General features: G+C 44.5%; 1 protein-coding gene across 1 annotated transcript in view; it reads left to right on the top strand.

Annotated features, from left to right (window-relative positions):
• LOC141160886 (protein mono-ADP-ribosyltransferase PARP15-like) overlaps positions 1-14,456 on the top strand; it is a 148,726-nt gene that overhangs the window by 125,692 nt on the left and 8,578 nt on the right. Inside the window, exons 12-13 of the mRNA XM_073645689.1 lie at positions 5,741-5,886; positions 7,191-7,365. Coding sequence (XP_073501790.1) covers positions 5,741-5,886; positions 7,191-7,365 — 321 coding nt within the window. The remainder of the gene's footprint in view (positions 1-5,740; positions 5,887-7,190; positions 7,366-14,456) is intronic.

Here is a 14,456-nt window from a genome sequence, read left to right as displayed (position 1 = left end):
ATGCATCTAGCCTAGGCAGACTGTGGGGACCCCCAACCAAACCCTGACGCTCAGCCCCCCTACTGCCCCCCTTTCCTTGACAATACAATAATGTAACTCTTACAACTGGATGGGTGAGGATCGGTCACAGCTTTATTAACTCTTTATATTCATTCCATTAGAAAGGCATTTTATTTCTAAAATAATTCAGCTTGTTGCAGCATGTCCTGGGTCTCCACACCAGCAAGTTGGCCAACAAGTGTAACTCTCCAACATGTCCTTTCTATTTCCAGGCCACGGAGGATCCTGCGTACTCGTATGCAGGACTCTGACCCCCATCCATCACACTTAACGCTTGTTCCACTCCGTCCTGGAGTCCTGACAGGAATATGTCCAGTCCAATATCCATTAAGTGAACACCGTCGGGCCGTATGAAGCCTGCTTTATCTCCTTCCAGTTGTCGGTGTTGTATCACTACACCGCCTCTGTCTCTTCTAAATTTTGCCATCCGAATATTTATTACCCGCCTTGTCCGTTCGATGGCCGTGATGTCTGCGCACCTTGCCATACCGCTATCGGCACAATCTCTGACCATACTATAGTTAGTTTTGTGAAAAATTCTCTGAAGCGCTCAGTGTCTAGTTTCATTATTGCCATTAGTTATGCGCTCTTGTGATGACCTAGGTCGTTTCACCCGGCCTGTATAACTAAGATGACCGGACCTCTTGCCTCTCTCCCTACCTTGATTACCTCCATTAGTACCTGTGGCCATAGCAGGCCTCTAATACCTCTCCAGTTGAAATATGTGTTATGAAACTCTAATTTCCTCCCGCCTGGGCGGACTTTCGCCGTTTTTTCTGCCCAATATATATACAAGTGGCCTATCACCCACACTGTTGGCTTAGCGTCACCTGTAAAAGAAACAAACCACGTTAGGATAACAAGTCCGGTCTTATGTATCTCGCCAAACACGTGGATCGCCATCTCCCTATCCTCTGAACTTCCGTTTCTGACAGTCCTGCTCTTGCTGCTTCCGTGGCCGCGCCTATGCGGAATGAGTGTGTCCCGTAATCTTTGGGGTGGTTCCCTGCCGATGTTATGCATTTATTAAATATAGCTTGGAATTGGTATCTTGATAATGGCGTTCCATCAATGTGTGATAGGAAGAAATTACTTTGTGATCTGATGGTTATATATGTTTTTACTATTGTTACCCGACTCAGTGTACCATTTGTGGGTTGTAGAAGTACCCAAGTGCCCCTGCCCGCTGGAACTGTTTTCGATTGGCGTATGCGTAGACGTATTGCATTATTGGCTATGACTACATCCTGGTGTAATAAGCCTCCACTGGTGGTAATTTTGGATTGAGGGACTAATTCGCTTATGCATAGCGCCCCGAAGAAGGCGATCGCAAATGCAGTAGACAGCAGTGTTGCTTCAAATTGTGAGTGTCATGTTAATGGTGTTAGGGATATGATGTGAGAAATCAGTTTTAGTGACACGGGACGGGACGTCTACACTCCTGACTTGGCTGACCCCTTTTCCACCCTTTTATGGATTGTCTGATGATGAATCTCTTTGTCACATCTCCCCAATTCAGTAGTTGGAAGTGAAATGCTACTCCGGTCAGACACCGCTGCACTGACGCCTCTGATATGCCCCTCATCATTAGCTGGTGGAGAAATTCTATGGTGACTTGTAATCTGGCTTGTTAACATTGGTCAACCCGTCTGCCTGCTACTAGTCTTGTCCACTCTTCCCATGCCTTACCGTATGCTTGACACGTCGACAGGGCAACTGACGCTCTGATTAATGGCATCAACTATTCGCCACTAGATCCCATAGGGAGGGTGGGCAACTGTTGCCCGATGGGTGGGTGTAGGGGAAGAGCTCTGTGAAAATCTGCCAATTGAATTGTGATAAAGCGTTAGCAGCAGCTTTAGACCCCTCAGCATCATGGCTAGCGCGGACCCATACATTGTGTTTTAGGCACAGGAATGCTAGCCGGCGTAGTAGGCCTAGCACTGGGAGAGACGATGATGCCATCTTATTAATGCCGTGCGTTAGGCTGGTGTTTTTTGTTATGAAGCGTATATTTTTGTTAGCCAGGAGCGCGCCCCATATTTCTATTGCTACCACTATTGGGAAGAAAAATTATTTTCCGGGCTAGATGCAGCTACAAATTATTATTAATTTCAAAGCTGGTGGAGCTTGGTATAGATGGCCTAATACAATGAGTACCACACACTGCTACTATGCCCAAAATTATTTTCCAGGCAAGATGCAGCTAAAAATTATTAGTAATTTGAAAGCTGGTGGAGCTTAGTATAGATGGCCTAATAGAATGAGTACCACACACTGCTCATATGCCCAAAATTATTTTACAGGCAAGATGCAGCTAAAAATTATTATTAATTTCATAGCTGGTGGAGCTTGGTATAGATGGCCTATACAATGAGTACCACACACTGCTACAAGCCCAAATATTTTTTCAGAGCTAGATGCAGATAAAAATTATTTGAATTTGCAACCTGGTGGAGGTTAGTATAGATGGACTAATAGAACAAGTCCCACACACTGCTACAAGCCTAAATATTTTTTCAGAGCTAGATGCAGATAAAAATTATTTTGAATTTGCAACCTGGTGGAGGTTAGTATAGATGGACTAATAGAACAAGTCCCACACACTGCTACAAGCCCAAGCCCAAATATTTTTTCAGAGCTAGATGCAGATAAAAATTATTTTGAATTTGCAACCTGGTGGAGGTTAGTATAGATGGACTAATAGAACAAGTCCCACACACTGCTACAAGCCTAAATATTTTTTCAGAGCTAGATGCAGATAAAAATTATTTTGAATTTGCAACCTGGTGGAGGTTAGTATAGATGGACTAATAGAACAAGTCCCACACACTGCTACAAGCCCAAGCCCAAATATTTTTTCAGAGCTAGATGCAGATAAAAATTATTTTGAATTTGCAACCTGGTGGAGGTTAGTATACATGGACTAATAGAACAAGTCCCACACACTTCTACAAGCCTAAATATTTTTCCAGAGCTAGATGCAGATAAAAATTATTTTGAATTTGCAACCTGGTGGAGGTTAGTATATATGGACTAATAGAACAAGTCCCACACACTGCTATAAGCCTAAATATTTTTTCAGAGCTAGATGCAGAAAAAAATTATTTTGAATTTGCAACCTGGTGGAGGTTAGTATAGATGGACTAATAGAACAAGTCCCACACACTGCTGCAAGCCTAAATATTTTTTCAGAGCTAGATGCAGATAAATATTATTTTGAATTTGCAACCTGGTGGAGGTTAGTATAGATGGACTAATAGAACAAGTCCCACACACTGCTACAAGCCCAAGCCCAAATATTTTTTCAGAGCTAGATGCAGATAAAAATTATTTTGAATTTGCAACCTGGTGGAGGTTAGTATAGATGGACTATTAGAACAAGTCCCACACACTGCTACAAGCCTAAATATTTTTTCAGAGCTAGATGCAGATAAAAATTATTTTGAATTTGCAACCTGGTGGAGGTTAGTATAGATGGACTAATAGAACAAGTCCCACACACTGCTACAAGCCCAAGCCCAAATATTTTTTCAGAGCTAGATGCAGATAAAAATTATTTTGAATTTGCAACCTGGTGGAGGTTAGTATACATGGACTAATAGAACAAGTCCCACACACTGCTACAAGCCTAAATATTTTTTCAGAGCTAGATGCAGATAAAAATTATTTTGAATTTGCAACCTGATGGAGGTCAGTATAGATGGACTAATAGAACAAGTCCCACACACTGCTACAAGCCCAAGCCCAAATATTTTTTCAGAGCTAGATGCAGATAAAAATTATTTTGAATTTGCAACCTGGTGGAGGTTAGTATAGATGGACTAATAGAACAAGTCCCACACACTGCTACAAGCCTAAATATTTTTTTCAGAGCTAGATGCAGATAAAAATTATTTTGAATTTGCAACCTGGTGGAGGTTAGTATAGATGGACTAATAAAACAAGTCCCACACACTGCTACAAGCCTAAATATATTTTCAGAGCTAGATGCAGATACAAATTATTTTGAATTTGCAACCTGGTGGAGGTTAGTATAGATGGACTAATAGAATGATGCTATGCCCAAAAGGTTTTACTTCACTAGGTGCAGTAAAAAAAATGGTATTCTATACACAGGTGGTGTAGCTTGCAACACAGGCTACTCCACTGACTAACACACACTGCAAGAGGTCAAAAAGGATTTGCTTTGCTAGATTTAGCCAAATGCTGTGAAAAAAACTTGCACAGCACTAAAACAGACCTGCCTGGCAAAAAGTGATAGGAACTGATGTTACCTAGCCCTGAAAAGGACTCCAATTACAATTAGTCTTTACTCCCACAATCTATCTATTTAAGAGCACAGACCTGCCTGATAAAAGTCGTAGGAAATTATGTAACCTAGTCCTTAAAAGGACTGCAATCACAACTATTCCCTACTCCCAAGCTATCTGTAGATTTGTGCGAAAATTGCCTTGAAATTAACAAAGTATAGCGCACACAGCAACAGCGGTGCCGTCTAACACGCAGCTGCAGCAGTGAGAAAATGGTGGCGACGGGGAAAATGGCTGGATCTTATAGGGCAAGGACATGTGACATACACTGCCAATGACACATGCCCTTGCTTGTGTGAAAAAAAGCACTTCGCTCCGTGTGTGCGCTGCTGATAGGCTGACAGATTGCACCTCCCCACTGTAAATGCGGGAAAGAGAAAAAAAAATGGAGATCTTCATTATTCCTGCAGAGATCCATCCCCTGCCCTCCCCCCCACCCCGCTGTACACTCAAACTGCGTATTAACATTAATTTTCAGCATTACTGAGAAAAAATCCAGTTATGATTTTGGTGCACGAACAGTTATCGAACATAACCTCGAACAGCCGAATTTTTTTCAAATTGTTCGTGTTCGCTGAACAGCTCGAACACCGCCCAAAACAGCTCGAATTTGAGATTGACGAACAGTTCGAGTCGAACACCGCTCATCTCTAGTTACTATCCTATAACAATATGTACTAAGCCTATTCTTATCTTATTGACAAATAAAGTGGCACTCTGTAATGCTATAGTATGCGAACATGAAATATATGCTCTAGAAAATAGGAAAAAAGGAAGACACTTGGCGCATAAATTGGCCAATTCATGTATGCCCAGCAGCCAACGACAAGGTGACCTTCTTTTGCAGGGATCCTAATCTAATGAGACTTTTCTAATGGGCTAGAGCAGTAATTCAATTCAAATTTCATATATTTCATGTTAGAATACTATAGTGTTACAGAGTACAACTTTATGTGTTAATTATTTATGGAGATGGCTACTCTTTGTATGCATCTGTGCACACCAGTTTTCTGTTTGGAAGTGATGGTCAGTCTTTTGATATTATTCTTATCTTATCTCCTAGACTATATCTTAGCCTATGCTGTTCACTACCATATCACAGTCTATTACAATATACACTAAAACCACAGTACATATTTCCCATTACAATAGATATATATATAAACGCATGACATTATCTACAATACTCGATTGTTGTCTTCAGGAATAGGGCAATTCAGTCCACACCCTTACAAGGCAAAGCCATTCAAGCCATCATTGTGTTCATAGTTGGCACTTGATGATCTATTAGAATGTTCACTTTAATCTGTGATTAAAATTGGGAAACTCCATAAAAACTAATTCCAGCTCATTCTTTTTTGCTGCAGTAACAGTTCAGTATCCAATAACCTGGACCAACATGGAGAAAAATGAATGTCAGGACGTAATACTTAAGGAGACATCACACGAATACAAAGAAGTTAAAGATAAATTCTTCAAAACTATATCGGAGAAAGCATATCAAATTCTGGAGGTTATTGGGCACTATTTTATACTACAATTATATACACTGAGTGCTGGCAGCAGATTAAGCTCTGTACTGTCCAGCCGTTCAACAGTGAATATATATTTATTCAGGAACAAAAATAACACACGTTACAACTCTTATTTCTTATAGCTTAGGATCTTAGCACTTTATCTGTCAGCTCGCAAAGTGAAAGTAAAATGTGCTCCAGCTACACACACAGTGAACAGGAACTTCCTAATTCTTTTTTTTTTTTTAACAGTACTTTACTGGCAATATAACACTATTTCTGGAGACAGAAACCCATGCACTATTAAACAGTAGTAAATAGTAGTTGTTGCAATATATACAATAGTAAGCATTATTCCAACACTCTCGGGGTGAGGCGTCTGGATAAAAAGTGAACCCCACTGTCTCACTTCTGGATTTAGACATGGTTTAAAATATCTGCACCTATGGCTGAGCACCATCCGTCTGACCCTTTAAATATAACACAGAACACCATTATGGATAGCTGATCAATGGGACCAGAGACCTGCCAGCCTCCTCCTACTTGTCAGCATCCCCAGTGCCTCTTCTGATTTGAAGGCCTGGTGTGATGTCATCACTAATGCGCGGCATCATCAGCGCTGTATGTGGAGGGGGCTGTCTGACTACTTATTTCAATAGCTAAGCTAGCCGCACCCTGGGCAATTTATTGCTGTTCTGCATGAAGGTTGTAGAATTATAGAAGAAAATGTAAAAAATAATCAGTCCATCAATGTTCAAAGTCCTAGGTCTGTATGTGTGTCTTCCTTGTTGCAAATTTATTTTTGCAATTGGGTCTCATTAAAACTTTTGCACCATTTGTCTTCGGTAGCCTCTGTGTTGCATTGTCTGTTGCTGGCTGCAGAATAGGTTAACTGAGAATCCTTCAGTGAGCTCTTACTGAGTTTATAACTGTTATTTGAGAGGAACTCGGAAGAAGGAAAATTATAGTTATAGTCACTCCCATCGGAAGAAGTTCACTGACATATTCTCAGTTAACTCATTCTGCAGCCAGCAATAGACAGTACAATATAGAGAATATAGAACACAAATGGGGGAAAAATTTTATTATCTATTTCAAATATGATTTTCGTTAACATACATTTAAGTAAAAAAAAAAGCCCCTGAAGGTGTTAATATCCTATAAACATATTTTGTCTTTCCATGTGTGGAGAGTTATAGATATCATTAAAATTATTACACATTTTCCTTCCTGAAAGATGCTTAAAAGGAGATGCTAAAATACAAAAGAAACAGAAACCAACTTTATTTTTTGCATTTTCTAGATCAAACGTATTCAGACTGCAGAATCCTGGCAGTGTTTCACCATTAACAAGCATAACGTGAATAAAAAAAATCCTGGCCAGAAAAATATAAGGCGCCTGTATCACGGCACACATTCTGAAGCAATTGGTAACATTAACCGTAATGGATTCAACAGATCCTACTGTGGTAAAAATGGTAAGATTCCTAGGCAGTGGCAAATTTACAACCCTTCGTTAGCATTCTGTCAGCACTACAGGTGCTGGAATTTATTTTATTTTACTTGCCTGCCCAAAGATTGTGTTTGTCATTGTCCAGTAGATTAATTGCTCCTAAATGTGACTTGCCTCTCTGATATGCTTGTATGCAGTTGACAGACAAAAGAGCAAAAACCAGAGAAACAGTCAAGTCCTGCCCCCCCCCACACTTCCTGTAGAGAGACAAAGACCTGCCTTTCTATCCAGCTAATTCTTCTCTTTTCCATATGATCTATGACATCACGTGATTAAAAACTGACTAGCTGAATTCTTCTCAGCTCTATGTAGAAACAGGAGGTCAATTTTCTCTGCACAAGTCATAATTCACTGCAGGAGGGGGGAGGGAGCAGCTGGATCAGGAGTTGAAGAGGGAAATGATAAATGCAAAACTATTTATTGTCCATATCTTGTTCTTGTACAGGGGCCCCGAAGGGTAGGGGGCACTTATAATTGCTGAAACATTTTGTCTATCCTAGATCCAGCAGTAGCATCAACACTACGAGAAGAGGAAGGGGCCGTACGTGAGTCATTTGCTCACAGAGGGGGGCGGACTGCTGTCCTGCACTCTGCAAAAGACGCTCTGTCCTTTCCACTCTGTGATGCAGGACACACGGGGCATCATAGGGAGAGAGTTGCTCACACTGAGCCTGGCAGTCATGTGATTACCTCTCTGCTCTTTCTGCAGGGGAGAGAGTGTGAAGGGGTCTATCCATGGCACACAGGACACCCTTCTCCCTTAGGCTATGTTCACACATTGCATTTTTTCAGCGGTTTTTTTATGCAAGTTTTACAGTACCAGCAGAGTCTACGAGATTCCAGAAATCTCAAGCACACACCTTACTTTTTGTTTAATTAGTATTTTGTGTTTTGCATGTTTTTTTTGCAGAATAGAGCATGTCCCTTCTTTCATAGTTTTTTCAGAATTTTTTCACCCATTGGAAGTAATTGGTGGTGACAAAACACTGAAAAAACGCCTTGTTTGAACATAGTTATCAGATTTTGCTGCGTTTTTTATTGAAAAAATCAAATAGAGCAGTAAGTGAAACTCATTTGTTTTTGTGATTTTACCATCTTGTCTTGGTCACCTGAGATGGCAGTTTGGATTAGAACAGTGTAATAAAATTAGTGACGTGTACACAGTAAACATTGGCTGAGCTAGGTGTGAGATTGAGCAATACCTGTGGCCCATGGAGGTGTAAAATTGAACAATTCCTGAGCAACTCAATGGCAGACAATAGTGTAAAAATAAATAGTATCCTACAAACTCAATGTTCTGCCAATGTCTTAGTTAAACTGTTACATGCACATCCAGGGGTGGATTAAGAGTCGCAAGGGCCCCGAGCAGTTTAGAAGGCGCGGGCCCCCCACCCCACACACACACACCTGATGTATCACGTGACATGTCACATGATCCCCTGTGATAGATCATGTGATAGTTCACGTGAAATTAATTTGGCACAATATTAATTATAATAATTTTTTTTAGGCTGTGTGCCCACTACGCGTTTTTTAAACGTTTTCGCAGCGGCAATTCCGCTGCGGAAACGCTTAAAAAACGCTTGGTAGAAGGTCTGCCATGTTCCCCAATGATAATCCGCATGTGCTGCGCACATGCTGCGGAAATTTCCGCTGCGATTATCATTGCGGAAAAATCCGCAGCACTAACAATTATTTTGCGGAAGCGCGGCGCTTTCGCCACCATTAACTTGCATTGGAACGCATGTAATCCGCATCACTGCATCTGTACATGCAGAATCCATGCGTTTCAATGTGCGGATGGTACCTGGGTGTGGAGGGCAGGAGACTCTCCTCCGGACCCAAGTACCATAGAACCTGTAAAAAAAAGAATAAAATAAAAAATAAATATTATACTCACCTTCTGATGGCCCCCGGTGTCTTTATCCGATGCGCCCTGGCTTGCCGGCAGCTCGCAATGGTCTGAAAAGGACCTGCCGTGACGTCATTTAGTCATGTGAGGGGTCACGCGACCGCTGACGTCGGCAGGCCATCAGAAGGTAAGTATATATTTATTTTTTACCATTCTTTTACGGTCACACTATATAAATCCATGCCGTTAGTGTGACCAAGTTGTCAAGCACTTTCCAAGTGATGCTAAAATCGCTTGGAAAGCGCTTGTCAACCCGCATGCGGAAATGCAAGTGAAGAACGCTTCACATCCGCATGTCCCTGGCAGGAAAAACGCATGTACAATCCGCATGTACAATCCGCATGCGTTTTTTCTGCCAGGGAGATGCAGAAACGCTCAAAAAAAATCCGGAGCATTTCTGCATCGTGGGCACATAGCTTTACATTAATTGTATGACTCAATATTGAGCACACGTAGCCATCTATACACAGCAGGAGGCCGCACCTAGCCATCTATACACAGCGGGAGGCCGCACGGCGCCATCTATACACAGCGAGAGGCCGCACGTAGCCATCTGTACACAGCGGGAAGCCGCACGGAGCAATCTATACACAGCGGGAGGCCGCACGGAGCCATCTATACACAGCGGGAGGCCGCATGGAGCCATCTATACACAGCGGGAGGCCGCACGTAGCCATCTATACACAGCAGGGAGCCACACGGTGCCATCTATACACAGCGGGAGGCCGCACAGAGCCATCTATACACAGCGGGAGGCCGCACGGAGCCATCTATACACAGCAGGGAGCCGCACGGAGCCATCTATACACAGCAGGGAGCCGCACGGTGCCATCTATACACAGCGGGAGGCCGCACGGTGCCATCTATACACAGCGGGAGGCCGCACGGTGCCATCTATACACAGCAGGGAGCTGCATGGTGCCATCTATACACAGCGGGAGGCCGCACGATGCCCCCCACCAGAGACAGCGGGAGGCCGCACGTAGCCATCTATACACAGCAGGGAGCCGCACGGTGCCATCTATACACAGCGGGAGGCCACACGGAGCCATCTATAAACAGCAGGGAGCCGCACGGAGCCAATCTATACATAGCAGGGAGCCACACGGAGCCATCTATACACAGCAGGGAGCCGCATGGTGCCATCTATACACAGCGGGAGGCCGCACGGAGCCATCTAATCACAGCGGGAGGCCGCACGGTGCCATCTATACACAGCGGGAGGCCGCACGGTGCCATCTATACACAGCAGGGAGCTGCATGGTGCCATCTATACACAGCGGGAGGCCGCACGGCGCCCCCCCACCAGAGACAGCGGGAGGCCGCACGTAGCCATCTATACACAGCAGGGAGCCGCACGGTGCCATCTATACACAGCGGGAGGCAGCACGTAGCCATCTATACACAGCGGGAGGCTGCACGTAGCCATTTATACACAGCGGGAGGCCGCACGGAGACATCTATACACAGCGGGAGGCCGCACAGAGCCATCTAGACACAGCAGGAGGCCGCACTGTGCCATCTATACACAGCAGGAAGCCCGCACGGAGCCATCTAGACACAGCGGGAGGCCGCACTGTGCCATCTATACACAGCGGGAGGCCACACGGCCCCCCCTCCAGAGACAGAAGGAGGCCCACGGCGCCATCTATACTCAGCAGGAGGCCGCACGCAGTCACGCACGCAGACACGCACACAAACATATACAGACATATACATACACGCATAAACACATTTGAAACACAAAAATACATATAAACAGACATCACACAATGATATCTCCCTGCATACACATACATACATACACATACACACACACACTCACTCTCACACATACACACTCTCTCACACACACACTCACCATCCCCCGGCTCGGCTCCAGTCCTCCTGGCTCCTGCTCCTCTCCGGTGGTAAGTAGCAGTGCAGGCCGGGCGCGCACTGCGTGACGACACAGCTAGGAGACACGGCCGCGCACAGGGCCGTGTCTCCTAGCAGTGACGCGACCGGGCCAGCACACAGGGAAGTTAACTGCTGCAGTGCTGGCCCGGCCGAAGAAGAAGCAGCGGCCGTGCACCGCTGCTGGGGGAGTGGTCCGGGCCCCCCCCGCCACTGTCTGCTGGTATGTGCCGCGGGGCCACACATATAATGAGGGCAATCCGGCCATAGCCCCCCCGGAGCCCCGGGCCCCCTGGAGACTGGAGGCCCCGGGCGGTAGCCAAGATTGCCCTCATTATAATCCGCCTATGCGCACATCGCTAGGTTCAGATAGGGGCGAGAGAGGTTACATGAATTCTTTGGAATCCTGGGAGAACCGTTACTCAGGGCGACCATAGACCATGTGCTGAAGCTTCTCTCAGGCACACAGGGGTATTGACCCTCAGGCACAGACATGTAGGTTTTTCACTTACTGACCAGACACACTTGACAAGAGTCCTCATAAACGGTAGAACAGTAGCATTTAATAAGAAGCCCGCACAGCCAGTGCAAGTTAAGTCTTATGAGCAACAGGCTCCAGGGACAAACAGTACAGTTTCCTTAGCAGCACAGCAGTTCACAGTCTTCCCAGTAGTACAGGACAGCACAGTTCTAATGCAAAGGCACATTAATGAACACAGCATTCTTTACAGCACAGTGAGATGGAGGAAGGGGGGGTTTGCTGAGTGAGATGATCCCTGTGACACCATTTCTTCCATTCCTTATCTTTCTGCCTCGGCACTGTTAGTTCAGGAACTGTATCTGACCTGTGCTTAGCTTCACTCCTGACTTGAATCCTTTTCACTTGCAGGGGCGCTTCTGTGAGATACAGAACATACACACCACCTTTCTCTTCGTCTCCAGCCAGACAGTAAACAACTTCCCCACAATCCCCCTGGGGCTCTGCTAAAACACTCCCCTTCTCCTGTGACTGTGTTAACCCCTCTAGTTGCTGGATACTTCTTGAGCACAACACTTCCTGTCTAATGTGCTTGTGTTACTTCTAATACTTGCTGAATGCTTTTAAAGCAACAGCACTACTTCTGCATGTCACACTCTTCCCTCCTTTTTGAATGTCGTCCTCGACATTCGTCTTAATTGGTCAATCTGACCAATTCTGAGACAGTGGTGAAAGATGGATAACTTTATATACAAACTGGCATTGTGAAATTGGTATAACATTCATTAACATTGATAACAACCTAATCTTACAACCTTTTTCTTGTAGGATGCCTGTAAGAACAATTAACACAATTAAAACAATCAGCATCTCTTCAGCTGGAGCTTTCCGTACGCCTTCAACCAGCTCTCTCTCTCTATGCTTTAACAGTTCTTTGTTTCTACAAAGTCTTTTAAGCAAAAATCAAAGCATGAAAACAAGTCTTTCCACCAGGCAACATCTTCCATACTGCCTCTCGGTGGTGAATACCACTCAAGTGGGCTTATCTGGTCCACAGGCAGAGATACCTGTTTCCAGTCGAGAGTCCATGGCACTTGACTCGGTTCACCAAGTGTCTTATACGTCAGCATCACGGGCCTCCTCACTTCTCGAGTCAACATCCTCCTTGTGGGTTGTTCCTCAGACCACGGGTTTTTCGGTCACAGAAGTTTCTTCTGCTGCACTCATTTCCCATGCTTCTTCAGATGCTCTTGGAGCTGCCTCTGTAAGTTCCTGTACTTCTCCTGAGTCGCTTGTTTCTGCATGGTCTGGTAATTCTGCTCCTCCTGAGTGTCGATCGGTCTCTCCAGGGGCCGGTGTTCGATCATCAGATCTGAATTGGACTTCATCTGTACTCCTTGGTACGAACTCTGGAGCCTCAGGACTTAGTTCACTCTCCTGAGGATGGTACATCCCTCTCCTTGCTGGTCCGAGAAATACAATGGTGTGTTCTTCTCCATCGGAACTTTCAAGGTCACTGTCCACCTCCGGAGCTTCAGTCTGTGGTGGTCCCTTAGTCGAATCTCGGATGACGTCGGTCTACTTCTGCAAAGTCTTGTTGTGGTGGGAGATAATCACAGGGTAGTAGTAAATTCTAATGGACTATTCTGGTTTTTTGGTCTCCCGTTTCCAATCGGATTTCATACACTGGGCTGTCATCAGCTTTCCTCCTTATGACCACATACACAAAGTTTTCCTGGATCGCCTTTCTCACGTACGTTCTTGACTAGCACCCGGCTTCCCGGTGTCAATTCTGCTCCATAACATTTTCGATCATAGTACTCCCTACTCTTGCTCTGTCCTTGCGTAACCACTTTGGATGCTATGTTGTATGCCTCTGACTTCCATTCCTTCCATTTCCGAATGCACTCCGGATACGTTATATAATTCTCTGACACCCAAGTATCGAACATGATGTCGATTGGCAGTCTTGGCGATCATCCATACAATAGGAAAAAGGGTGAGTAACCGGTTGAATCGCTCTTTGTACAGTTATAGGCATGTGCCACTTTTGACAGAGAACTCTTCCAGCCTTTCTTCTCATCAGCTGTTAAAAGGCGCAACATCGACAATAATGTCCGGTTAAAACGTTCCACTTGTCCATTACCCTCTGGGTGATAGGACGTTGTGTGGGATCTCCAAATTCTACAGTACTTTCCTACCTTGGCAAAGAACTGGTTCTCAAATTATTTTCCTTGGTTGTGGTGTAACCTCGTAGGGAACCCAAACCTCAAAGCAAAAATCATTGAAGAATGAAGATCTTCTCTGCTGCTGTTCTACCCGATTTATTGGTGGTGGCATATGCTTGGGCACATCAAGTAAAATGGTTCATCACCACCAAGATGTATTCGTAACCACCCTTGCACGTCTTGAGATGTAGAAAGTCTATTCAGACCATATCAATAGGATACGTAGATTGGATGTTGCCCATAGGTGCCCAGGTTGATGTGTTGGGACGTTTATCTTTCAGACACCCACACTCAATGGTCACGTACCTCTCAATATCTCTCTGCATGTACGGTCAGAAGAAACGTTCCGGGATCAAGTTGGTTGTCCTTTCTACTCCCATGTGTCCCATGTTTTCTTGGAGTTTTTTGAAGACCAACCTACGGAATACTCTGGGTAGTACCAACTGCCGGTTTTGTCCTCCTTTACGATACAGGATACAGTTTTTATTCAGGTAGAGCTTCGTCCATTCTTTAATTAAAACAGATACTGCTGGTGACTCAGT

This window comes from Phyllobates terribilis, unplaced genomic scaffold (assembly GCF_046119375.1).
Source record: "Phyllobates terribilis strain yellow unplaced genomic scaffold, ASM4611937v1 Scaffold_9__5_contigs__length_417890890, whole genome shotgun sequence".
NCBI lineage: Eukaryota > Metazoa > Chordata > Amphibia > Anura > Dendrobatidae > Phyllobates > Phyllobates terribilis.
This window is presented reverse-complemented; position numbering and strand designations above follow the sequence as displayed.